The sequence below is a fragment of the Cheilinus undulatus genome, linkage group 6 (assembly GCF_018320785.1).
Source record: "Cheilinus undulatus linkage group 6, ASM1832078v1, whole genome shotgun sequence".
Taxonomy (NCBI): domain Eukaryota; kingdom Metazoa; phylum Chordata; class Actinopteri; order Labriformes; family Labridae; genus Cheilinus; species Cheilinus undulatus.
Genome location: NC_054870.1, coordinates 48,492,157 through 48,517,786, shown reverse-complemented (window position 1 = coordinate 48,517,786; position 25,630 = coordinate 48,492,157). Strand labels below are relative to the sequence as shown.

General features: G+C 40.5%; 1 protein-coding gene across 2 annotated transcripts in view; it reads left to right on the top strand.

The window, feature by feature from the left end:
• Nucleotides 1-25,630, top strand: part of macrod2 (mono-ADP ribosylhydrolase 2) — a 1,185,173-nt gene that overhangs the window by 817,530 nt on the left and 342,013 nt on the right. For both annotated transcript variants that reach the window (XM_041789359.1, XM_041789358.1), the window contains exon 6: nucleotides 12,668-12,789. In XM_041789359.1, coding sequence (XP_041645293.1) covers nucleotides 12,668-12,789 — 122 coding nt within the window. The remainder of the gene's footprint in view (nucleotides 1-12,667; nucleotides 12,790-25,630) is intronic.

The window sequence follows — 25,630 nt, the reverse complement described above, 5'->3', positions numbered from 1 at the left end:
ATTTTAGAATTTTAGGATACTTATGAAGCTCAGTGTTAGTTCATGCAGGACACAGTAGTCATACGCCCAGCCGTGATCAGCTGATGGACAGCTGATCTCAATTACTACAGCTCCCACAGCCAATCACTGCTCTTTCTCTCAACATAGCGGTGTATTTAAATATGACGTTCTTCTCTGCTTGCATTAATGCTGATGCACCGTCGTACTTACTGTATTTGAAATTTTCTGATGACAATTACAGAATACATGTTGCTTTTGATCTAGAAAATATCACCTTTCTAACCTGACACGCCAGATGGTAAACCTCCCATAGATGGTGTTTGGGAAAGGGTAGAGCCTTAAAAAAAAAAAAAAAAACTTGGAGGATGATTGGATGAACATTCTGTGTGTCACATCTTTACGGGCCAATCAGAACAACAAAACCTGTGACGTCATAGCCGCTACTGAGGAGTAAACTCCATAGAGAACTGCATAACGCAAACCATGGCGACTGTAGACATGTCAGTGCACGACTTTAGTTGTTTTTAAAAGAAAACAACTCACTGCTGTTCTTTGTTCTTCTTTTAACAAAGAAATATTGTCAAGTTCTGAAAAAACGTATGCTTTAGCAGCATCCATGCTTACCTTTTCTTGCTGCTTGCTTACGTCACGACTCCGCTGCGCCCAAAAGTACTTCCCCTCGACACTGATTGGTCCTGTCACTTTCTAACTGGGCCTAAACTGTTCAGATGGGAGCTTTGCGAGATGGATTTACCAGTGAGAAACACGGAAACGGGACATTTAGGATCCCGCCATTTCAAACATTCTATTGGCCATTGGCTAAATTGTTACCCTGAATGTCAATATTTGCATCAGCCCTGATTTTTACAAAGAATGCATCTCTGCTATCGATCTCTGTGATGTAGCTTCTGGACCAACAGTTGGCTAAACTATTTGTTTCTGTGTTTTGGCATCTTTGAAGCTTATTATTACTAGAGGAATTACCGTAAGAGACCTTGATTCTTATCAGGTACATTTACAAGTTTAATTAAACACATACACTTTATTGCCAAAAGTATTCACTCACCCATCCAAATAATTGAAACCAGGTGTTCCAATCACTTCTATGGCCACAGGTGTATAAAATCAAGCACCTAGGCATGCAGACCGTTTCTACAAACATTTGTGAAAGAATGGGTCGCTCTCAGGAGCTCAGTGAACTCCAGTGTGGTACTGTGATAGGATGCCACCTGTGCAACAAATCCAGTCGTTAAATTTCCTCACTCCTAAATATTCAACAGTCAACTGTCAGTGGTATTATAACAAAGTGGAAGTGATTGAGAACAACAGCAACTCAGCCACAAAGTGGCAGTCCACGTAAAATGACGGAGCAGGGTCAGCGGATGCTGAGGCGCATAGTGCACAGAGGTCACCAACTTTCTGTACAGTCAATTGCTACAGACCTCCAAACTTCATGTGGCCTTCAGATTAGCTCAAGAACGGTGCGTAGAGAGCTTCATGGAATGGGTTTCCATGGCTGAGCAGCTGCATCCAAGCCATACATCACCAAGTTCAATGCAAAGCGTCAGATGCAGTGGTGTAAAGCACACAGCCACTGGACTCTAGATCAGTGGAGACATAATCTCTGGAGTGACAAATCACGCATTTCCATCTAGCAATCTGATGGACGAGTCTGGGTTTGGTGGTTGCCAGGAGAACGGTACTCGTCTGACTGCATTGTGCCAAGTGTAAAGTTTGGTGGAGGGGGGATTATGGTGTGGGCTTGTTTTTTAGGAGCTGGGCTGAGCCCCTTAGTTCCAATGAGAGGACCTCTGAATGCTTCAGCATGCCGAGAGATTTTGGACAATTCCATGCTCTTAACTTTGTGGGAACAGTTCGGGGATGGCCCCTTCCTATTCCAACATGACTGTGCACCAGTGCACAAAGCAAGGTCCATAAAGACATGGATGAGAGAGTTTGGTGTGGATGAACTTGACTGGCCTGCACAGAGTCCTGATCTCAACCCGATAGAACACTTTTGGGATGAATTAGAGCGCAGAGTCAGAGCCAGGCCTTCTCGTCCAACATCAGTGCCTGACCTCACAAATGTGCTTCTGGAAGAATGGTCAAAAATTCCCATAAACACACTCCTAAACCTTGTGGAAAGCCTTCCCAGAAGAGTTGAAGCTGTTATAGCTGCAAAGGGTGGACCAACGTCATATTAAACCCTATGGATTAAGAATGGGATATCACTTAAGTTCATATGCAAGTCAAGACAGGTGAGCAAATACTTTTGGCAATATAGTGTATGTGTCAGTCAGTCTGCATCATGCTCAGCATGTGTTTTGGAGATTTTTACTGCAATATTGGCTGTGAAAGACCCTAAAATGGTGGTGCTGTTTTCAGAATAAATATAACACTGGTGCCAAAAGTAGAATTTGATGTCCCGGCTCATCACACAAAGTAATAGTGAGCACACAACTGGCATATCTTCATTCCTCTTTCCAGGCAAAAACCTGTGATAACCTATAAAAATAGTGGCTACATTTAACCACCATTTTGGCTGAGTTTCTCCATGGACTATTCATTTTTATGCTCTGACTTAATTCAAAAGCGTGTAATATAATAGCCATGAAGTGCCAGTAGAAGTTGATTATTTTCCTCCAGCTCTCCTGAATCATAATCGATCTAAATGACGCTCATGTCCACGTATCTCTTTGCTTGTAACGCTTGATGGTGAGAATGGCACCATTCAGCGGTCACACTACAGTAAACGTGTTCAAGTATTTTCAGCCTTTTGCTTTTTCTATTATGTGGAATGGTAAAGCAGCCTTGCTGTCGGTACGGGAAGAGAGAATGAAAGATTGATCAGGCTGTGAAGTGCCGGTCCCTTTCCTCTTCTAAATGAAGGCTAGATATTTCAAAAGATTTTTTTTAGCTGCTAAGAAAGTGGCGTCTTTGAAGTGAGCGTGTCCCCGTGGTACGTGTTCAGATGGAGAATATTCTAGCAGGCTTGTCTGAGATGTTCGCTCACACATGCTCCAGAGGTGGTGGGTTCAGGGGTCGCTCCATGTCTGGTCTGAGAGATCCAGACGAATAGGAAATCACTTGACCTGAGAGATCTCTCAATCAGGATTTATTTGTTTCATGCAATACTCATCTGCTTCTGATCTGAGTCTTTTAACGTTACGAGTGTTCTGATTTAAAGTCCCCATCCGATATTTATGTCTTCCTTCATAATGCAGCTGCACAGTGCAAAGTAAGGCCACTGCACTTTAGAGGAATTTGTCAAAAAATGTTCCAGGTCTGATGGATCTGCACTTGAAAAAACATCATGCTTTAAAGTCTCTTTAATGGCTTCCGGTTGTGCTTTGCATTTTATTCTCTGCTTTCTGTCTCTGTATGAATTTAGCAAGTTTGAACAGATAAATGACACCCTCTCTCATCCTAGATGAACCAAAGGATGTATTTCTTCTCTCTCTACATTTAGAATAACTGAGGATTACTTTTGAAAATGTTCACAAAAGTGATTGTTTTATTGATGCCATCTCAAATCAAAATGCGAGCCAATAAATCGATCTTTCACATGAAGGAAGGACTAATTTATCAAGTAGTTTTTTTTTTTTATTTGAAGAGATGATATAAGACAGGGGTTTTCAAAGTGTGGGAGAGTGAGCCTCCCCTAAGAAGAAATAATTCATTCTGTGGACCCCCACCCACAAAAAGGATTGTAAAACAAAAACAAAAACAAAAAATCAAACATTTATGTCTAATATTTAAACATTTTTAACATTAATATATTTTGGATATTTTGGTTTGCAAATGTCCTAAACATCTGCCTTTCCCTCTCATTTGGTTATAATGCCATTAAATACCCCTTTTTCATATTTTTTGGGCCATTTTACAACTTCTTTATGCCACACATTTTTTCCACTTTTATCCCATTTTTGCCCTTTTTCTACCTTTTTGCCCATTTAAGCTACCTTTCATCATTAAATATCCCTTTATTCCCCAATTTTTTGTTATTTTTGCAACGTCTTTTTGCCACTTTTTCCCAATTTTGCCATTTTTTTGCCCTTTTTTTTTACTATTTCTTGCAACTTTTTGTCAATTTAAGCCACCTTTTGCCATCAAGTACCACTTGTTTCCCTTTTCCCCCAATTTTTGCCTCTTCTTTTTGCCATTTTTTCCCATTTTACCCTTTTTCACAATTTTTTTGCCACTTTTTGCCCATTTAAACTACCTTTTGCCATTAAATACCACTTGTTTCCTCTTTTTTTGCCCCTTTTTGCCACTTTCAGCTCATTTTTTGTCACTTTTCTCCCATTTCTGCTACTTTCTGACCAGTTTTCCAGTTTTTCCTCCCCATTTTTGCCCCTTTTCACCCATTTTTTGCTACTTTTTAACCATTTTGCCACCTTTAACCTATTTCTATTGCTACTTGCAATAGCTACTTGCTACTTCAAGCTGTTTTTGCCACTTTTCACCTCTTAGATTGTGGCTTTTGCAAAAATATTTTTCAACATTTTTGTTCTGTGGTTGAGGGTTGAGAAACACTGCTCTATAGCATAGTCCCTATAGTAACTGTAAGGCTATCCATTTTGCTCAATGCACAGCAGAGGTTAGCAAAGCAAATCACCTTTTTTCAGGTTTATGGTTCCGTGCCTCCCCTGAGGCTCTGTGGCGCCCCCCAGGGGAGGCCCGCCTCACACTTTGAAAACCACTGCTATAGACCATGCTAAACATGGACATAGTCTCAGTGGGAGTTTTGGAGGCCAATGATGGCAGTTATCGTATTGGTAATGCTGTTTTAGTCTTGTAACAGACAACAAGGCGGAGCCTTGACAGGACCGTGGCCTCCGGAAAACCCTTAAAATCAGCCGTTGCAGACATGTCAGCCTCACTCCTGATTTTGCAGAACTCTTCTTTTTCATAAACCCAAAATAAATGAGTTATAAGAAAATAATCTGTGTATCTCCTGAGTTTAAATCTCCATGTAAGGTGACCCTGTAGATCAAGTCAAAACGGTAATTCTACTGACTCTGCATCTTGATGCTTCCTCATTTTAGTGCTTTTTAATTGACTTTTTCAGATTAATTATGGCATGTCAGCTATATGGAAGAGGCAGATGTAACACTACACAGCAGCATTTAACCACTCCACTGCCTCCTTGTTTGCAGTCAGTTGCAAACATCCCACCAACATTAGTCAATTTCAGTCTTTATTCTCTCTTAATTTGGTTCTTCCACCCCGACTTCAAACAGTAATTATTCTTTTACACTTTTTTAAAAATCCTGTGGAACAATTTACTTCTTATTGTTGTTTTTTTTTGTGTTGTTCTCTGCCAAGTCGATGCACAGCTTGAATGGCAATCATCAGTCTTTGCTGGTACAATTGTGTTGCTGACCTTGTAGCCCCAAGCAAGAGACCACAATGAACAATTCCAGTGGAGATATTGGGTGGAAAAACAGCAAAAAAAAAAAAAAAAAAAAGGGAACACAGCTAGGAGTGGAAGCTCATTACTTGTGGATCCTGCAAAACAGGAGTGTTGTATGAGGTGTGCAGCGAGGTTTATGTGTGGAATAAAGGTCTGTTAAATTTCTTAATGATTTATTTTGTTCCTAGTAATTTAGCCTCTGCACTTCCTTTCTGCTGATTTTTACAGGTACATTTAGAAGAGATTGGCTTTCTTATTGTCTACTTTTTCTCATTTGAATTCTTTTTTTTTTTTTTTCCGTCAGGCAGTGCTGAGAGGATTTAAAATTTGCTGTGACGATTTCATCAGGACTCTTCTCTTGATGTTTTCTGCCACTGTTATCCTCTCAATCAAGCTCAGCCCCCCCGAAGAGCACGAGAACCACTAATAATCTTTCCACCCTCGCACGGATAGAGATTTATGTTCCTCTTGTGCAGAGATAATGGTATACATGTGTCTGTATGTGTTTCTGCATGATGCAGACTCAGTGATACGCTGAAATGTGTCTGTCAGCTAATGGATGCCAGTAGAAAAAGAACAATGATGATCCAGACCCGTGTTGGATGGATTATCTGCCAGAGCTTCTGAAATTCTTATTGCAAAAGAGCATCTTTGTATAATTTATGTATTGAAAAATGCTGCAGCCATAAATAACCATTTCCTGAGCCTTCAAACACAGAAAAGAAAGTGTTTATATAAGCTCAGAGAAAGCGCTAACCTTTAGGTGATGTGTTTTCACAGATAAATTACCCATAGCTAATGCACCACGCTGACATGCCTCTATTTGTTAATATTACTGAAATAATTATCATAAATATCTGCTTCTACGGTCTGGACTTTTTCAGATCTTTATATAATTAGGATTCAATCCCAAATTTGCAGCTGCTTAATGGTCTGCTGTAATAAGAAATCAGGTGTTTCTTCACCTTTAAAGACTAACTAGACCACCGGACCGTTTTTTCCAGCTAAATACCTACATATATGGGTATTTAGTAGTCTAGTAGACTGACTTTGGCTCAAATCTCAACATCTGAGTAAAAAAAAAAAAAATTAATTTGACACTTTGCAAGTCTTGGGCCAAATTGTCCTATCTCCAAAATCACCAATTTTTGAATAATGTAGCACTGAGTGGTTACAGTCAGCATCTTTTTGATAGTTTTTATTGCTTTGGAATTTGCAAAAACCCACTGAAATATGCAATGGCCTAAATCTGGTACCAAATCATAGTAGTGTGTCCTCTGCACTCAGCCAAACCTTGGGTCCCTGCTTTCAACAGCTGAGAGGCAGAACAGATACAGATGCATTGTTTTTTGACAGATTTACACACAGTGGAGAAATATCACAGATTTTGAATGTCTGACAAAAACCACATTACATTTTAGTCTAATTTTAGTCATTATGATGAAAACTAAACTTACTTTTTGTCAGTTTTAGTCATCACAGATTTAGTTTTGTTCGTTTTAGTCTAGCTTTTGGCATGGAAAAAAAAACTGTTGACGAACATTTTTAGTCATAGTTTTAGTCGACGAAATTAACACTGCATAGCAACTGCCCTCTAAAGCTTGACACCTGGCTACTGCAAGTGAATTTTTCTATTGGCTGATCAGGAGTCAGGTGACACATTGTGCCAGCTTTGATTGCCATAGTGCTCAACAGTGGCCTGCCACTTTCAGAGACACTGCTGTGACACACTGGCGCCGTCTCTGTTTTCTCTCGCACCTTGCTGCTGTGCTGTTCTACTAATGATATCCATGCATTTAAACTCCTTATGGTAGCGTTTCTAGCAAGCCTGGGACTTGAGTGACTTTCCAGGGTATTTACATGAGGTTGATATTACAAGTATTTGTGTCTTTTATGGAACATTTATCATCAATTTATGTTCAAATAGCTTGTAGTAAGTGTTCCTTGGATGGTTTTGACTTGACGGCTAAAATTAAGTGCCAGAGATGTGGCAGGTATTATCATAATAAAAAAGTTTAGTCTTTAAACTTGAATGTCTAACTATTTCAGACTAAATGAAAAGTGGCAAAAATGGGCCAAAAGTTGCAAAAAAGTGGCATCAATGAGCAAAAAATGAGCAAAAAATGGGCAAAAGGTGGCTAAAACAGGCAAAAGTTTCAAAAATGGGCAGAAAATGTCAAAAAGGGCCAAAAAATTTAAAGATATGGGCAGAAAATGGCACACAAAATAAACTAATGTGTTATTTTCAATGGGTGACAAAAGGCAAAACGGGTTAAGACTGGAAAAAAGTGGCAAAAATGGATGAAAGCAGCAAAAAGTGGCAAAAAAGGCAATAAGTTACAAAACAAAAGCCCTTTTTATCATTTTGCCCCTTGAACATCCTGAGTACCTGTGAAACGGACTCTCCTGTGTGTTGGATCTACCTTGGATGGTTATGACATTGGCTTATAATGAAATCTGCTGAAGGAAGTGAACAGGATTTTTACTCGCTGACATTCAAACCCTTTGGTGGGCATCGTCTACCACTAGATTCCCCCCATCCTTTCCAGCTCCTCCTTGTAGTCAGCAGTGACTGTATCAGCACTCACTGCCTGTGCTAGTGGTTCAGACTGATGCAGATCTGGACTGCTGTGGTATAATCAGTGTTCTGTAGCAGCTGATGGTGATGGTACAAACGGGCGTGACCTTCCCAGCCCTGTCTGTGATGTTTTAGAGGCATTTCTTAAATTACAGGGTAGACCCAACCTTAGCTGAAACTCTGGGGTTTAGTTACTCCTTAAACCAAACAAATATGTGAAGTTATTCCAAGGGCAGAGGGGTCATGAGTGTTGAGGTTTACAGAGATTGTGAGACAGCAGCTGGAGTGTTTTTGAAATATCTGCCCTCGCTGTAATTTCCCTCCTTAGTTACAACATAAGATATGTCGCTCACCTTACAGAAACACAGCTGTATAAATATTTATTTGATGTGGAAGTGTTGAGGATACGAGCGGAGATGGCGGTACTAGTGAGATAAGAACTGTTTAAATTTTCATGAATTCACCAGTAGTCTGCTTTTTGGCGCTTGCCCACACTCTAATTGGCACGTTGCTGTTCTTATACTGAAGAACTTCATGAATTATGCAGGGAAAACAACTTACCACGTGTCCCATTATAACCACATTGTGCTATGCGATTTTTGGCCTGCTATTCTAGAGGAAGACAATACTTGAGACAGCTCCATTCTCATTATAGCAGCACCTCAGCTTAGCTCGGATCACCCTTACTCCTTGTTTTTTACCTCTCTAAACACAAAATCTCAGCCCTTAAGATAAAGCGGTGAAAGCCACTTGATTAGAGTGTTTCCCCACATGCATTTTATCATCCTGACCTATTAAGAGAGAAGACACACAGCTGAGAACTAAATTTAATCTATACATGATTTATGGTCAAGCAGAGTAGTAATATAGCTTACCTTAATGCAGTAAGAAGTGAGGCTAAATGTTTTATATTAGGAGTAAACGCTAACACATGAGCTTTAAAACACAAGCTGCTGTGGCCTCACCTGAACCAGGTCTGAATCCTCACTATTCATTCTTCAGTAGGGTTTAATATTTCAGTGCACAGAAATGGGGACTTGATGCGTTAAATTGCAAATGTATGAGTCATACTTGATCTATATTTAATGGGCCGTGAATTGAGATTTACCAGCCAATACTGTGACTGAAATAGAAGGGTGCACTTTGAAACCGTCTGCTTCTCAATAAACAGAAGGAAAACGTTACTGAATCTTATATTAATCCAGGGAATGACCAGAGGCTAACAAGCCGCCATTAACACGGCAGTGTCTGCCTACAAGATCTGCAGGTTTGAGTTCAAGCTGTAGGTAGAGTTGGGTGATCTTCGATTAGTTTTTATGTTATTTATTTCCAACGACAAGGGAATGACATCAGGATGAATCTGGAGATTTTAGAGGCATAAACTTTTGAGAGCAAAGATCTAGTGCACACCACACAAGCTTTAACTCTACAGTGAGTCACCTTGTGCAAGACAGGATGGTTTTTAAGCTACATTCACCGACTTTGCAGCAGTTTACGGTATTCTTCAGGAGCTGAGTTTCCAGCTGGTCATACACTTAGGTAACCTTGCAAAGCAAATGGATACCCCTGTTTCCGTGTTTCTCACTGGTGAATCCATCTTGCAAAGCTCCCGTCTGAACCGTTTTGGCCCAGTTAGAAAGTGAAAGGACCAATCAGTGTCGAGGGGCAGTACTTTCGGGCGTGGCGGAGTCGTGACGTAAGCAAGCAGCAGCAAGAGGCCGGTGCAATTATGGCGGAAGACATTAGCGTGGATGCTGCTAAAGCACCAGTTTAATCAGTACTTGATGACATTTCTACATTTTAAGAAGAACAAAGAACAACAGTGAGTTGTTTTCAAAAATGACAAAAGTCGTGTACTGACATGTCTACAGTCACCATGGTTTACGTTAAGCAGCTCTATGGAGTTTACTCCTTTGATAGGGGCGCAACTCACTGGTGGATGTGTCACGTGTTTTGTTGCCCTGATTGGCCCATAAAGATGTGACAGACAGAATGTTCATCCAATCACCCTCTGTTTTTTTTTTTTTTTTTTACAAAGGTTCTGCCCTTTCCCAAACACTGTGTATGAGGGGTTTACCAGGCATGCCAGATAACCCTTAGGCCTGATTTATGCTTCTGCATTGCGACGACACCATACCTACGCCGTCGACGCGACACCGTCGTTGACCTTTCCAAGTTCTGCGTCAAGGGAACTCGTCGCTCTGCAATTCACCACCATGCCACTAGGGGGGTGTGGCTGTGTGTGTGTGTGGTTTCAGAGGTGTCACATCTGAATCCTTGTTTATCTTCCGGTCATGGCGATCGAGGTGGAGCGGGTGTGTTTGGAGTTGGAGCTCATCGATATTGACAAACAAATTCCTTTGTTGCAAAAGCACAGGCGACAGGGAAGACATTTGCGGAGGTGGACTGTATGACCACTAAATGAGTCGAGGCTGAGAACAGGTGAATTTACCACACTGGTTTGCCCACTAAGGGACCTGGATGGAGAAATGACGTTTTGAGCAGATCAATCACAGTCCGCGTCGCCGTGACGTGTAGTTAGGATTTTTTGGAGGTGCGTGTCAGGCTACGGTGTAGGGGTACGGGTTGACGCAGAGGGCTAAGCTTACCTACGCCGTCAACGTGACGCAGAAGCATAAATCAGGCTTTAGGTGTAGCATCTTAATTTTCTTATATTCTTCTGTCCTGGCTATGGGGTGGGGTAGTAGCCTGTTGTGCTGTGGGCTGTGGCATTAAACAAGGTCAGAGAAGCTGATGAGCACGCTATGTCCTTAAAAATCTTCACAATAAATGTCAATAGTTTTTATTATTCTTAAATGCTTTTACTGTGAACAACAACATCAGGAAACGTGCTTTAGCAGCCACATCTCAGCAAGGTTGAGACAAAACAGGGTGCAGTTATAAAGAAATGAACACAGAGACACACCTGAATATGCATTTAAATACATGATCTCCTTTCTGTGTTATAGTACTGTGACACTATACTGTTGCCTTAAATGGCCCAGGCCTACTCTAAACAGACAAATGTGTAGTCTTAAAGGCATGGTACGCTGTTTTGTCCAAGGTCAGGAAAAATTTGTGTCTTATAAAGTTTTGTTGGGACACATAAGATCACCATGTCTGGTATCAAAACAATGCTATACTCATGTCAAGGGTTCAGGATTGAAACCCGGGTCTGTTAGGACCTGTTTCTGTGTTTTTGAAATACCTGAAGAATCATTAATATTTAAGCTTATCAATGCAGCCATCAAGTCTCACAGGCTCTGTGATGTAATGTCATTTTAAGACTAGACTGATGTAAAAAAGAGGAGCATAAACTAAAAGTACATCAATATTGTGCGTCAAATTAGACCAGAATGTATCTTCAACTGTCGGCTTGAGAAAAAAGACTCCGCCTGCAAGTCGCATGCGATCATATCTGCCTGCACTGGGAGGAAGAGGCACTCATATCCCTCTCTTTGTCTGCTTCAGGACAGTTTTCATCTTCAACTGCTCAGATTAATGCTTAAAAGTGTTTCAAAACTTTGAGCAAGTCCTGGTAGTTAAAGATATTAATACAGTCAAATCCGTGGTGGAATCAGCAGAATTGAAGTAAATTAGAGAACTTGAGGGCTGAAAGACGGAAAAAATCATGCGTTCGGGTAACCTCAGTAAATTAGACAACTATATTCTATGTGTTATGTCGAGTTCAAATGTCACATAAAAATGGGGATATTTAGTTTTTGACGAGAAACTAGACGGGACAGACTGAATCAGAGCTTTTTAACTCAAGCTCTAAAATATTTGTAAATATTTGTCTTCATTTTGTCTTTCCACTGAACTATAAAAAGTATCAATAGTGGTATTGATAAGGACTTAGATTAATAAGCAGTATGAATAAGGGTATAAATATCAACAAAAAATTAAAGATCCCCATCCCTACTAATATCAGGACGTCCACAAAAAGTCCTGAAGTACAGAGTCCCAACCAAAGACGGATGGCCTTTTTTAGGAATCAACAAGCATTTAGTGTTTTTACGGCCTCAGAGAAATAGTGCTCAGTAAAATGACTTCTGGATGTGTCATTGAAATCCTCACAGTTAGTCCGTGTTAATGCGTCTCTGGAGAGTTCTCTAGGTGCTGTTACTTCTTGTATATTGATGTTGACTCGTCCTGTCCAACACTGAGAAGGCCAAGGGGAGAGAGGCTGAATGCCGGAGATTATGTTTCTGCCAAGTCACTGCTTAGATTCTCTTATTTTCCTGTCATCACTCCTGTGATTCAATTAAGAAGCTGCATTCCCTGGTCCGGCTGGGGCAGACAAGGAGAGCGCTGATTGACAGGTGGAGACATTACTATGCGGAGGGGAAGAGAGAGTACAGGGAGAGATATGAATATTTGAGTAGAGGGCATAAAAGAATCTTGTAATTGATTTTCTATCTAAGCTGCCGTTTCATTTACTGAATAAATGCATTCATTTCTGGGTCTGGGTTGCTCATGCCGTCCTTTTTGTCTCATTTTGAATAAAAACTTTATCGTATTTCGTGTTTGATGATGATTTGCAGATTCTGAGAACTTTTGTACAAACAGCCTGACGACAGAATGTTTCACACCGTTATCCTAAATCCTGCCAACGGCTTGACCTTGCTGAGCATCGTGTGCTGAAAGGAGCTTTCTGTGTCTCTTTCTCCCAGATGTGATCCACACCGTGGGCCCGGTGGCCAGAGGTCACGTGGGTCCGACCGAGACCAACGACCTCACCTCCTGCTACCAGAACTCCCTCAGACTGCTGAAGGAGAACGGCTTGAGCACTGTGGTGAGTCCAGTAATGCTAACACGCTAACATTAGAGGAGGAATGAGTCTGAATTCTGAGCAGCATGAAAGGCATAAATTATGTGCATGTTTGTTTTTGACAGTAAGCCTTCAGTGAGGGAAGCTGTGTTTGAAATTTCGAGGAAATTTGGAAAAGGTACAAGAACAAAAGGATTTAGCATCTTTCATTTCTGATACACTTCTGAAAAGCCTCTAATCTTCTTTCTTTACACAAAAGCAGCCCAGAACACAAGGAAATGCTAATGTTTTATGTTTGTCAAATGACGGCTTTCATGAAACCTACTTTGGCTCGTGATTCAAAGAAAAGAAAGCGTTTATAAGAACCTTTTAATTTTGCCAACAAAAATAACTACACCCTATTTCCCTTTGTCATTGTTTGCTAAACCACTCAGGTTAGAAAACTTGACATTTCTGAATTCTGCAAAAGGTTTGAGATTTTAAAAGTAATTTAAATCAGCCAAAAAGTGTCTGAGACATTTCAAATGTCAGGTTTTCTCTTCATTAGAGCCTCTGGAAATTTGGCTGGAAATATGAAAAAAATCAAATATGATGTGTAATTAGGCATCCAAAAAATCAGAGTAAAAGTAAAAATTCATCACTGTGAGAAAAAGTTTTTCATAACTTGCTTTGTTTTGGTAGTTTAGACTTGTAGTTCTCAACTGGAGTTGGGTTGGTCCCAAAAGTGGCCCACGGTTCTGTTTTATATTGGGTCACAATACAATGGAAATGAAATGGTGTAAAAAGATTATGACATATAGCAGCTGTCAGCTGGCATACAGTTGCTTCCAGCAATGTATGACCAACTGGTAAATGTAGCTTCTGTACAAATTATGTCTATTATATCTATACTTATGTGTGCCAAATGTTGTATACAGAAATTTGTCCGGTACAGTTTTTGAAATAAATGTATATAGATTTAAATAAGTTTGCATAAAAGACCAATGTCAGCTTTGGAGGTCACGTGACTGCAGGCATGGAGGTGAGGTTTGGCTGCACCCTTGTCTGCAGCAAGGTACTCTAGTGTTATTCAGAACCAGGGGTCATAGCAGGTGACCTATGGGGCTTTTCCACGATGCCTTTTGGCCATGCCGAGCCAAACCAAGCTGTGCTGATTTGCTTTTCCATCACCAGTTTGGCCATGCCACGCTCAAATGGCCCTGCTGATGAGCAGGGTCAAAGCAGGCCAGCCCCACCTTCAAGCGTGTGGTGCTGACATCGAAGCGCTTTGTGGGGTCCGATTTGCTCGGGGGATTTACCCCTTCTGCTACTGATACCTCCCCTCCATGATCAATTTCAACCCCATGGGGAGACGGGGGAGATATGTTTTATCCCTGCCTCTGCTCCAGCTGTCTATAACTCTGTTACAGCGGTGTCAGCATTCACTTTATGACTTATATTTTTATGACACAAGACCAAAACTCCAGATCTTTGTGCATACAATGGTGCGATAGTTGCAAATGGCTTCTCACACTGGGAATGAGATACAACTAACATTGAGTCTGAACCTGTCCCCTTCTTATAGACAAATGAATTCAAGACTTTAAAAAGATAAAACGCTGAAGATGTTTGAAACATTTAGCCCATGACGGAGTCTGTCTTTTTTATTAACTGGCGCAAATAAGACATGCAGCTTTCACTGCCCAAACCAAAAATATGATTGTGTTCATATTCTGCTCCTCAGAGACCCACAAATCAGTAAGGGGACTGTTCTCTGACTGCAAAAAGGAAGCTTAAAAATGATGTAAAATCAATCAGATCAGACAGAGTAGGGGGATCGAGGAGGGCTTAAACCAGCTCTAGACACGCCCCCAAACAGGTAGCTCGGTTGTGGTGGAAAAGCAGATCCCCTGCTGCTTTGGGCTGCCGTGCCGAGTCAAGCAGAGCCACACCATGTAATGGAAAAGCCCCACTAAAGATTTGTAAAGGAAACAGAAAATGACCTACTTTTAGTTCCAGGAGCGACTGGGCTTTGTGGCGGTCTGTCCTCGGCCCAAGGTCATCTTACATGGCAAAAAATGTTCTTGCCAACCCTGCATGTGTTCGTGAGAGCACCAAAGAATCAAGAGTTTTTTAATGACAAATTGCTTGCTGTGACTCTCCCATTTAACCCTCCTTCTTATTAGACGTTTCTTATTACAGCACAGATAATGATTAGCCAGTTACACAGCGCAATTTTCTCAACATCTGCAATCCCATAGTTTTGGTCAAAGCTAGGTAAATCATAAAACAAATCACTAGAAATGATTGTTTTCCTTGTAAAACTTTATTTTGTGAATCTTCCCTTTGGACCAAAAACCGCAAAGATCAATTATTGGATAGTTTCTAAGATTATCTCGTCAGATTATCCTGTAGTGTGCGGTGTGTTAAGTGCGAATTTTCCCCTTTCTGACCTATCAGGAAGCCACTGGCTAAAGATGTGTACTGTCATGAACAGCCACGGGAGCTGGATTGAAATTTCAGCCATATTGGACTTAGCCTGTAGCTAACAGCTAACCACAGCAGCTTCTTCACTCTAAAGACATGTTTGACCACGCGAGATTTGGTGTTTTGAGTGACTCTGGTAGTTGGTGAACAGAATCTGTTAGCATATGCCATGCTGAGTCAATTCTCATTGTGGACCACACACTTTACCAGCTACATGTTAAAGTCAATGATTATTCTTCACCATGTGTGCGGTCTCTGGAAATATCAGTAAAGATTTTTGAAAAGAAATGTGTCCCTGGCAAGCTTAAAATGATATGAATCAACATATTTCATCATTTTTACCATTGCTCTGCTCAAAAAGATGCTTAGGGTTAGTCAAGCAGTAGGATTGACTTTTGAGGAGGGCAAAGCTAGAAACCCCCATACTGAGGAAACATTTATGACAGTGTGTAATAAATACAATAAAATATAGTTTAAAAGCAATTAATCCATAGTAGCATGAATCTGAATATGAGGGTACAACAAACTTTATGCATAAAGGAGGAGGCTGGGGTGGAGGAGGTTAAGATTTGCCAGCAGCTGCATGGCACCACATCATACATGTGTCCTGCATGAACTAACACTGAGCTTTGTTAGTCGTATGATACAAAGTTTAACCAAACATTAATGATCAACTCTGATTGCAAAACTTACACCCATGATTAAAATGGTAACTGTCTAATCAATCAGGTCATGATGAGCATGTGTATGTGCAGAGCTGGAACATTCTAGTAATAAACACAGCCTTTCATATTTGGAAAGTAATGTGCTTACCATTATGGAAAACTGAGTAAAATGAAATGCATGCATGCCCTTCTATAGGGATGCGCGTTTAAAGCACTGATTTTAGGTCCTGTTTCATTGTTCACCTATGTCTTTTTTATTTCAAACTGCATCATTTTATCAAGTGAATACATTTGATGGGTTGAAAATTAAACATTTTGGGTTCTTATAACTTAAGAAGGTGGCGGTGAGTCCAAATGCTCAAGTAGTTCAGACCATTTCTCAGGACTTCGTGGCATGTGAGCTCACATTAAGGTCAATGCAGAGCTGCAACATTACAGTAATGACCCTACATTTCAGATTCCCTTGAAACATTTCATCTTTGACTTCTTATGTCCAAACACACCCTCTCCTTCTTTTAACACGTACAGTGTCTCTTTCACCCTTCTGCTCTTGAATGTTTCGACACATCTCATGATTCTGTTGCACAATATTTCATGTATTTACGGTAAACCTAACAACTGACTGATGCTGCAGCTGTGAGCAACTGCTCGACATGATTGGTAGAGTTGATTTACAGGGTTGTATTGCTGTAGGTGTTTATTGGCATTTATCGTCCAACCCCTATATAAGGCGATCTGTTTTTTTCCTGGTGTTTTTCAATAAAAAGTCATGTGCCAAATTCAGGAAAGTACGGTACTTAATAGAGAGCAGTGAGCCGGGCTTGCTTGTGGTAAACGGCTCAACCGTTTGGTAAATCCTGGAGCTCACTGAGTCAAACTGGTGAACTGGTACGGGGGAGTTGAGTGCAGCATATGTAGAGGTGCTTTGTATGAGTGTGGCACACTGTTTTTACAAAGCCACTGCAGTTGTGAAAGAGTTTGAAAAGAGGATGATCTGTCATCTTCACCAGCGGATGTGCAGAGTGCAGACATGAGAAAACAGAACATTAGTAATGATTGCAGGTACATAGACAAGTCTTTAAAAAAAAAACCAAACCATTTTACACCCAGTTTTAGAAATTCTTCAAAAACGTAACTGATATTATTTAAGAAGAGACTGGTGTTCAGTCTCAAAGCTTTAAGATGCTCAGTAGTGTGTATGTTTGATCCTAAATGTCATGGTTAGACGGTTTTTGTGGATTTGGGTTACTGAAGGCTTTAAAAGACTGAAAAGCTCTAGATTTAGAGTGTTTAGCAAACACAATGCCCACACAATCCACAGCTGGCACCAGCTCATCACGCTCAGTGTCCCAGCCTCTGGCCTCATCTGAACTGTATATTTCAGCCCGCTCCACATGACGTATGGATTTACACTGCCTACAGAGAGTAAACAAATCAGTTTCACACCAAATAGCCTCAAATCACATTTTCTGCATCAGCCTGCTGCCCTGCAGCTTCATCAGAAGCCAATCAATGGGAGTACTTATCAGCAGAGAGAGGAGACATAGACAAGTTTCATTAGAGATGATTGTGACACATTCCTGCCCTGTTGATGACTGACTGTGAGAGTGACAGACACCTCCAGGTGGCAATTAAATAGATTGTGAGGCCAAATAACACAAGTCATTATGAGAAGTGTTTTGAAGTTATATCAAAATCAGCAGCACGCCTGCTGATCTGTAAACTTAGAAAATAAAAGTTTGTTTCAAATGGGGCAGCGTCTGTGAGCCAGTTTAGACGGAGATGAACTGATTTCACTGTCTCCACTCCCACCTAATGAACATTAGCCTGATTTGGTGGTCTTTTTAAGCTACAAGACCTCCAGTGTTTGCTGCACAGTGCTTAGAGGGGTTAGTGCTCTTGCCTGGCTTAAATCCTGGTCAGAAAGGGCCTTTCTGTGTGGAGTTGGCATGTTCTCCCCATGCATGTGTGGGCTCTCTCCAGGTACTCTGACTTCCTCCCACAGTCCAAAGACATGCTTGTTAGGCTAACTGGGGACTCTATAAATTGATAGCAGGTGAGTGTGACTGGTTGTTTTTTTCTCGTTTGTCTCTGGCGAATAGTCCGGGGTGTATCCTGCCTCTCACCAGATGACAGCTGGGATCAGCTCCAGCCTCATGCGACCCTGAATGGGATAAGCAATACAGATGATGGATGGACGGTCTGTCCCTTTGCTTGGCTGTTGCAGACAACAGCAGCTCAGATAGCAGTGTTAGCTGTTTAAATGTTTTAGCAGCTTGGTGGTACTGCTGATTTTTAGATCAATGAGATAGCTTATTGGTACCTGAGCTGTTTAATTGATCAAGTGTGGAAGCATCCAAACAAGATTCTAACAAACATACTTTTCAGTGGCTATGTGATAGACAGTAAAGCAGTGATACTCAACACGTGGCTCTTGAGCCACGTGGACCTTTTGTGATGATTTGTGGCGCTTTAATGTATTAATTTGAAATATTATTCCCCCAGAAAACCTTTGAAAAGGAAAACTTTGACCTCAGAAAATGTCCATTGCAATTTACTTTAGTCAGTTTGTTCCCCACACTTCCACAGTAGGCTTTAATCGTCAAACTTAATTGTCAACCTTTTGTCTGTACATTTCCATTGCCCTTATGTGCAATTTCCCCCCTTTTTCCCTCTTTTTTGCCACTTTTAATCAATTTTAACTGCTTTATGCCCATTTTTATCTTGCTTTAACAATTTTTTTTGCCATTTTTTTTGTCATTTTTAGCACTTATTGCCATTTTTCCCACCTTTATTCTGATTTTTACCCATTTAAGTCACTTTTCACTCATTATTTGCTACTTTTTTGCTGCTTTTTGAGCATTTTTGTAACCTGTAAGTAATTTTTTGTCAGTTCTCACCCGTTTTTCCCACTTTCTGCAACTTTTTCTCCCTATTTTTGCCACTTCTGATACCTCTTTTTTGCGACTTTTAATCAATTTTAATTGCTTTATGCCCATTTTTGACTCTTTTATTTTCAATTTTTGGCACTTACTTGCCACTTTTTGCCCATTTAAGCTGCCTTTTGCTATTAAATGCCACTTTTCCCCCACTTTGCCCATTTTTCCCACCTTTTTGCTGATTTTTGCAAATTTTAGCCCCTTTTCACTCATTATTTGCCACTTTTCTGTTTCTTTTTGACCATTTTTTGCCACCTATAAGTAATTTTTTGTCACTTCTCACCAATTTTTGCCACTTTCTGCAACTTTTTCTCCCTATTTTTGCCACTTTTTATGTCTTTTTTCCGCTTTTCATCCGTTTTTGCCACTTCTTGACCATTTTACCACCTTTAACTTATTTTCATTGCCACTTCAACCCATTTTTGCCACTTTCACCACCTAGACTGTGGCTCTTGCAAATGTATTTTTTAACAATTTGGCTCTTTGGTTGAGCAGGGTTGAGTAACACTGCAGTAAAGCATTCTTGAATATGTTCTTGCTATTTTTTACCATGCTGCTGTAGCTTATTTTTTTGACATCTCCTGGGTCAAAGGCTTGTGTTTTAAAGCTTAATTTTTGTAGCATAGTTAGCTCAGTTGACTACATTTTTCAAGTAGCTTGCCCAGTATTTCCTGCTCCGCATTCATACTTTCAACCTCACCATCTCTCCTGTGTGCACCTGCAGGCTCTGGCTGGTGGAGTGTCAAGTATTTTCTCATCATTCCTGTGAAGAGTGATAAGGTTAGAGCTGAGACACTCAAACGCTGTATTGCTGCAGCATTTAACATCTCAAACCATTGCAAACATGAGTCTCCTAAAGTCTAATCAGACACAGGCATGTCTATTAAAGCATTCTTCTAGGGTTTGATAGTGAGTTCATCAAAAGATTTAACCTCTACTGTTTGTTAGTGGCTGAAAAATATACCATTAACTTCTTCTTTTCTGTTGTCTGAGCCTTTGTTTGACCTCCTACTTGAAGTGTCTGCAGTAAAAAACTTCCACTCAAAGAAAGCTGCCCTTGTGCATTAAGCGTGCATTTTCATAAGAACCGAGTCTCAGGCCTACTAAGTTCAAGTACAAGGATATATCATGGGCACAGTAAAGTGCATGCTTTCAGTATGTGGTTGAGTAAGCAGTAAGTGTCCAGATAACCTCAGGTTCAAGAGCAGCAGTTGTGAGAGAAAGGCCATGACTTGACATCACTGCACTCAGTAAATAAAGCACCTGCACACCTCTTATAAAGGCCTCTCACTACTGCAATTTAGACAAGAGAAAACTTTATAAGTCCTCAAGAAATTCTTATCCAGTGTTGCTCCAACATACACGACCATAAGAGTAGCACAAAGATGTGCTTAGTGCTGCAGCAGTGACCTTATTGACAGCAGTATTGGCAGTTCAGACACAGACCTATTTTTTTCACGCTAGCTAGTTAGACAAAGTCAAACCTTCCATTATCAGCCTATACCAGAAGGGTCTCAACTTTCTTTTCTAACTTTTCAAACATATTCAGAATCATTATTGACTTGACCATGGGCGGTACCAGCAGCACTCTGTGTCTGCACACTATTTGAATGCAAAGTTTTAAAACTATCTGCATGTTTTTGTGTTACATAGCTCATTAAAAATGCTACAGAAAACTTTTTTTTTTTCTTAGGTTGGCACACTAGACAATAATTTCCAACCAGTGAGATCATGTTTATCTGTCCTAGAGTTTGTGGTTCTGGCTGATTAGAAAGTTGGTAATGTAACGGACAATCTTCAGTTTATTTAACTTCATTTTTTTCTCAAATTTCTGTTACTTGCCAGAGATTATTTTGTTAATTCATTGATTTCTTGGACTGGTTTGGTTGTCTCTGAGTACACCTGAGCCCAAAGTCTGGTTCGTTTTGGTTGTGTGAATAGTGTGAATGCAAACAAACCTTGCTCAGACATCGGGCCTGGGCCCACTTGGGGAGGTGGTCTAAATCGCGATTCAAGTGGCATGGTCCGATTGAGATGTGAATACACCGCCCCGCTATAGAGGGTATGCATGTGACGTCACAGCAGCGTGAGTCTCTGATGTCCCAGACACTCAGTGGCAGAAAGCTCAAACTGGTGACAGAAATTTTAGTGGAGAGCTTGCAGTAAACAGCTGATTGCTTTTTTTTAACAAATACATTTTGATGATGTTCACTTCGGTCAGTACATATCTCCAGCTGATGAAATCAGTCACCTGGGACTGTACAGGAAACACACTACAAACAGTAAAAGGTCATATTTTGGCCATTATTGGCTGTTTTGGGCAGCATTACTGTTGTCACGTCTGAAGGATCTCCACCTACAGATTTCATCAGATTGTCTCCAATTTTTTAGTGCTTATTCAAGACAAGATGGAGATCTAAAGTTATGCAAACTGTGACTTTTCACCATAGGGCAGGACTGTGAATGAGGCCCATAGTTAGAAAACCTTTTTTCCATATTTTTTGATGTGTCCAGTTATTTTTAATTCTATATAATTCTGCAGTGCTGCTGTCAGTCATCACCAAACTTAACAGGGATGATCACACTTTGGCTCTGAATACATTTATGCATCAATTTCATCACTATGTCACAGCACCCCTTTCTGCTAACTGATCATTTCCTCCTCTGAATTTTGATTTTGTCCTTCAAAACACCTTTAAACATCCTGCCCTCGCACACCTTTCAGCCTTGGCCTATGATTCCTGATCTGCATGTGGATCATCACCAGACCTACAAAAAACAAAAACAACAACAAAATTTAAAAAAAAATGCCTTGACATGAGCTGAGGTGCAAGGGCCATTTAGTGCTGCTTGCAGCTATAGTTTCTTAAGGACATCAAGGACAGGTCATATTTCAATGTGAAAGCCCCTTGGATATCAAAAGTATCTACTCAGTACTACCCTTAGAGCTGACGTGGCATGGATCCGTGCTGCAGGCACACCCCTTTGTAAATCACTTGGCAACTTTTGAACCATAAGTCGTAGGCACTAACTTGTTGTTTTTTCTGTGAAAGCTCTGGTTTGTGCCTTTCTAAATATGTCTTTCATGCATCCGTAGGTCTTACATAACATTTTCTAGTGAGCCTGGAACTTGGCTGACTTCCTGGGCTCTCTGAGGATGGTGTTTTCGTATACAACAAGAAGTGACACAGTTTAGAAAAATGTTAACTTTTTAACCATAAGTCAAAGAGACTCCTTTTCCTCTGAAAGCTGACTTTCTTGTCGTTTGTTTGCTACCCGATGTCTCCGTAGCCCTGAAGGACGCCAGCCAAGTGAGCCTGGAACTTCAGTGGCTATTTGGGGTCTTTAAAGATTAAATCCATAGCACTAGATCTGATATTAAGTGTCTTTTTGTCCATTTTTAATCCATTTTCAATCATGTACTTTGGCTTTCTTCAGTGGGTAGCACCATATTTGTTAAGGGCATTGTTTACATGCAATGCATTGTGGGAGGGGCTGTCCTCCAATAGCAAGATGTTGCATCTCTACTGCTTAAAGGAATGGCACAAATGAATCTAACTGCAAAAAAGCGCATGGACTTTATTGTATATATGTAGATATTTTGAAAACCTTTAGTCACAGTATATTTATTTTTTCACTGTTTTATCCCCAAGAGATGGGAGATCAAGTCTGTGCAAAGAAAATGCTTTTGTCACTATTGTTTACTGTGTGTTATAGATACAAATCTTTGACTTTCAAATTCCGATTTGTTTTTTTATTTTGTCTTTAGAGTCCTAAAACTTTTTTCAAAATTCAAGTGACATTACTGTAGTAGATATATTCTTAAAGCCCAGGTTGTCCTGAAAATAAAGATGTATAGAGCTTGACTGTGCACCACAGGGTTGATGTTTACAAGCTTTTTAAGAAAAAAGTCCAGATGAGACATGATGGTGAAAAAAATAGCTGTGAGCTCTAAGGGTTAAGTAAATTTTAAATGACTTACTTTTAACTTTTACTTGGGTATATTTATAGACCAGTACTTTTACTTCTACTCAAGTAAATTTCAATCAGAGTAACTGTACTTTACTTGAGTACAATAGTCTTGTACTTTTTCTACCTCTGCATGTTGTCTACATCAGAGATTGTTCTAAACACAATGGAAATCAAGTTACAGCAGGACTGTTTTAACCATTTATTTATTTTGAGAAACCCCAGAAGACAGACAGAGTAATATACAAGTGAAACAAGAAAACTAAAGTTAAAGCATAAATTATCAAGTGAACTCCTTGTGTCATCAACACTTTAAGTGTAGGGCAGCCCTAAAGCCTCCATGCCCAGAGGGAAGGCCGAACTGGCTCTTAAACAGTACCACTGAAGCCACATCGGGCCCCTCCGGTCTTATTGAGGGAACCACAACCATCCCCACTGTTTTCATCTTCAAATCCTCCAATCCCTGCCTTGTTTCTGGCACATTCCAAAGATTTATTTAGTTTAAGCCTATCTCCTGATTTATTTATCCAATAAGCCACATATTTAGAAGAAACAGAGTTTCTGTTTTTCTGGGAGCAGCCTGGATCCTGTCTAATATATTTGTACAGCTGCTCCGTGTTGGCCAGGCCTTCAAGTGAAAACAGTGGTGTTCTGTGATTGACTGGCCTTGTAGGATGAGCTCGGTCATTACATTATCTTAGCCACAGTCCATTTCAGCTCTCCTTGCTTCAAGGACAACAGAAAAGCTTTTTTAACAAAGGCAAAGTGGAAATAGTTGTTTCTTCGAGCAAGGATGGGGCCTTGATTTAGTTTCGCTCCTGCCTGCCCTGATATGCAAGACTTGGTTAAAGATAAATGGCCTCTCTGCTCTTAATTCTTTGTTAATAGACAGTCTTGCAGTCCCGTGGTGCAGAGCACAATGAAACCAAGTTTTTGGTTAGCTGATCAGCACTAAGCTCATTCTGGCTCATCTAAGAGAAGGGTCTCACTATGAGCTCTGCTATGTGAGAGAAACAAGAGATCCCACTGAAGACGGGCACCCCGCCAAGTGGGTCTACAAAGTGGGCAAAAAAAAAGAGAGTGGGGGGTGCAGATAGGAATCCTAGACGGCTGGCTCCCTAATGGGGATTCCAGGGCATTACAGAGGAATAGGAGTCAAAACAAAGCCTAACACAAAATAAACTTGAGTATGGAAGATTAAAAAGACACAGAGCCGGGTGGTTAATCCCTGATTCTTGGAGCTCAAAGCCAGCCTTTAGGCTACAAAACAGTCAGCCAGCATGGTTGTCTCATCTGAATCTGAAACACAACTGTAGCCTGTCAGGACGGAGAGTTAAGAGGGAGTACAACCACATTTTTAGAACTGGAAACTCATTTCCTTTACCTAAGGGCAGCTCAGCGTGAACGACTGAACGTTTAAAAGTATCACAAGTACTTAGAAATGAGATAGAAGGGCTTCTTAGGTCCCCAAGTGATCGGCACAGCACTGATTCACAGCTCTGCTGGGACACAAATAAGGAAGATGGAAGGCATTTCTGTCAGGAAACCTAAGGCAATTCCTCGCTGAGTTACGGGGTTGTTTCAGACTTTATTTGTTATATTCTAGCTTGTAAAGTTTATATTACTTTCAAATGCAACTAATTTTGAAATGTAGACTGGGGTTCACATCTTAGAGTCCTTATATTTTTCGTCCTGGGGCAGCTTAGAAAACAGATCAAGACGGTGTAAAATTTGCAGTTTCTAGTTTTCGTTTTTTGAGGGATGTTTGGGTGAATAAATCATTTTAAAGTAATGCATGTATGAGGCATTAAATTATTACAAGTTGCTTCTTATAGCAGGCAATCAGGGGTTTTACCAGTTGTAGCAGGTGCCTGATTCTGGAGAGCACAATTTTCTTAGTCTTGATTTGTAAGTTTAATGCTAACACACAATGGAAAATGCCATTTACAGGCTAACTAAATTAGATTAAATCATACTTATGTGCAATTTTCTTAAACTCTGCAGAAATGAGCTTCAAAACTGCTGAGCCGTTTTAGTTTGTCCTGCTGCTCTGATTCATTTTTTTATGTCTGAAGTAAACACAACATACTCAGGCCTGACTGAAAGGATAAGTGCTCGGTGAAGAAACTCCTAAACTCAGTTATGCCCTTAGTGTTGGCCACTATGAGTCAATTGTGCTGACAGATGAGCAACAAAAATCCAGCCCCTTGCCAGGGTTGTCAAGTGGGAACCTCTTTTTGCTGGTTCATTCATTTAGTCCCACGCCACATCCAAAGGGCTCAGCTGTGATCTACAAGGTCAAGAGCCACCCACCTACATGCCACCTCTCACCATGCCAAAATGGAGACATGCTTCACCTTCTCTACCTCACCACATGAGCATAATAGCTGAAACAGCATCACCACCGTCAACAGACCCAGGTAGAAAATGTTAGACTTCATTGATGATTAAGAGGATTCCAGGTGTTGAAGATGACACTGATTTTTAATGATTTTATTGCAAATTAACTGTTTACAGTCAATCATAGGCCTCCTAGCCTGAGAGTTTCAGAGAAGCCTTCTTAATGTGCTACATTATCACTACATCTCAGTTACAAACATTTTAAGAATAGCGTTTGCCTCTTCACGCCTCCAGGTTGTCATGTATCCAGATTATCTTTTCCTGCAACAGCTTTTCTATCCTGGGTCAGGGCTACTCTGACCTCCCATGTCTCTGTGGCAGAGCATGTCTTCTCCAGAAATAGGTCGGGTCAAGAAAGAGGCTTAAACTATTTGGCAAGACCAAAATTTCTCCTAACAAGGTTGGAAGAATCAGAGACAGCAGGGT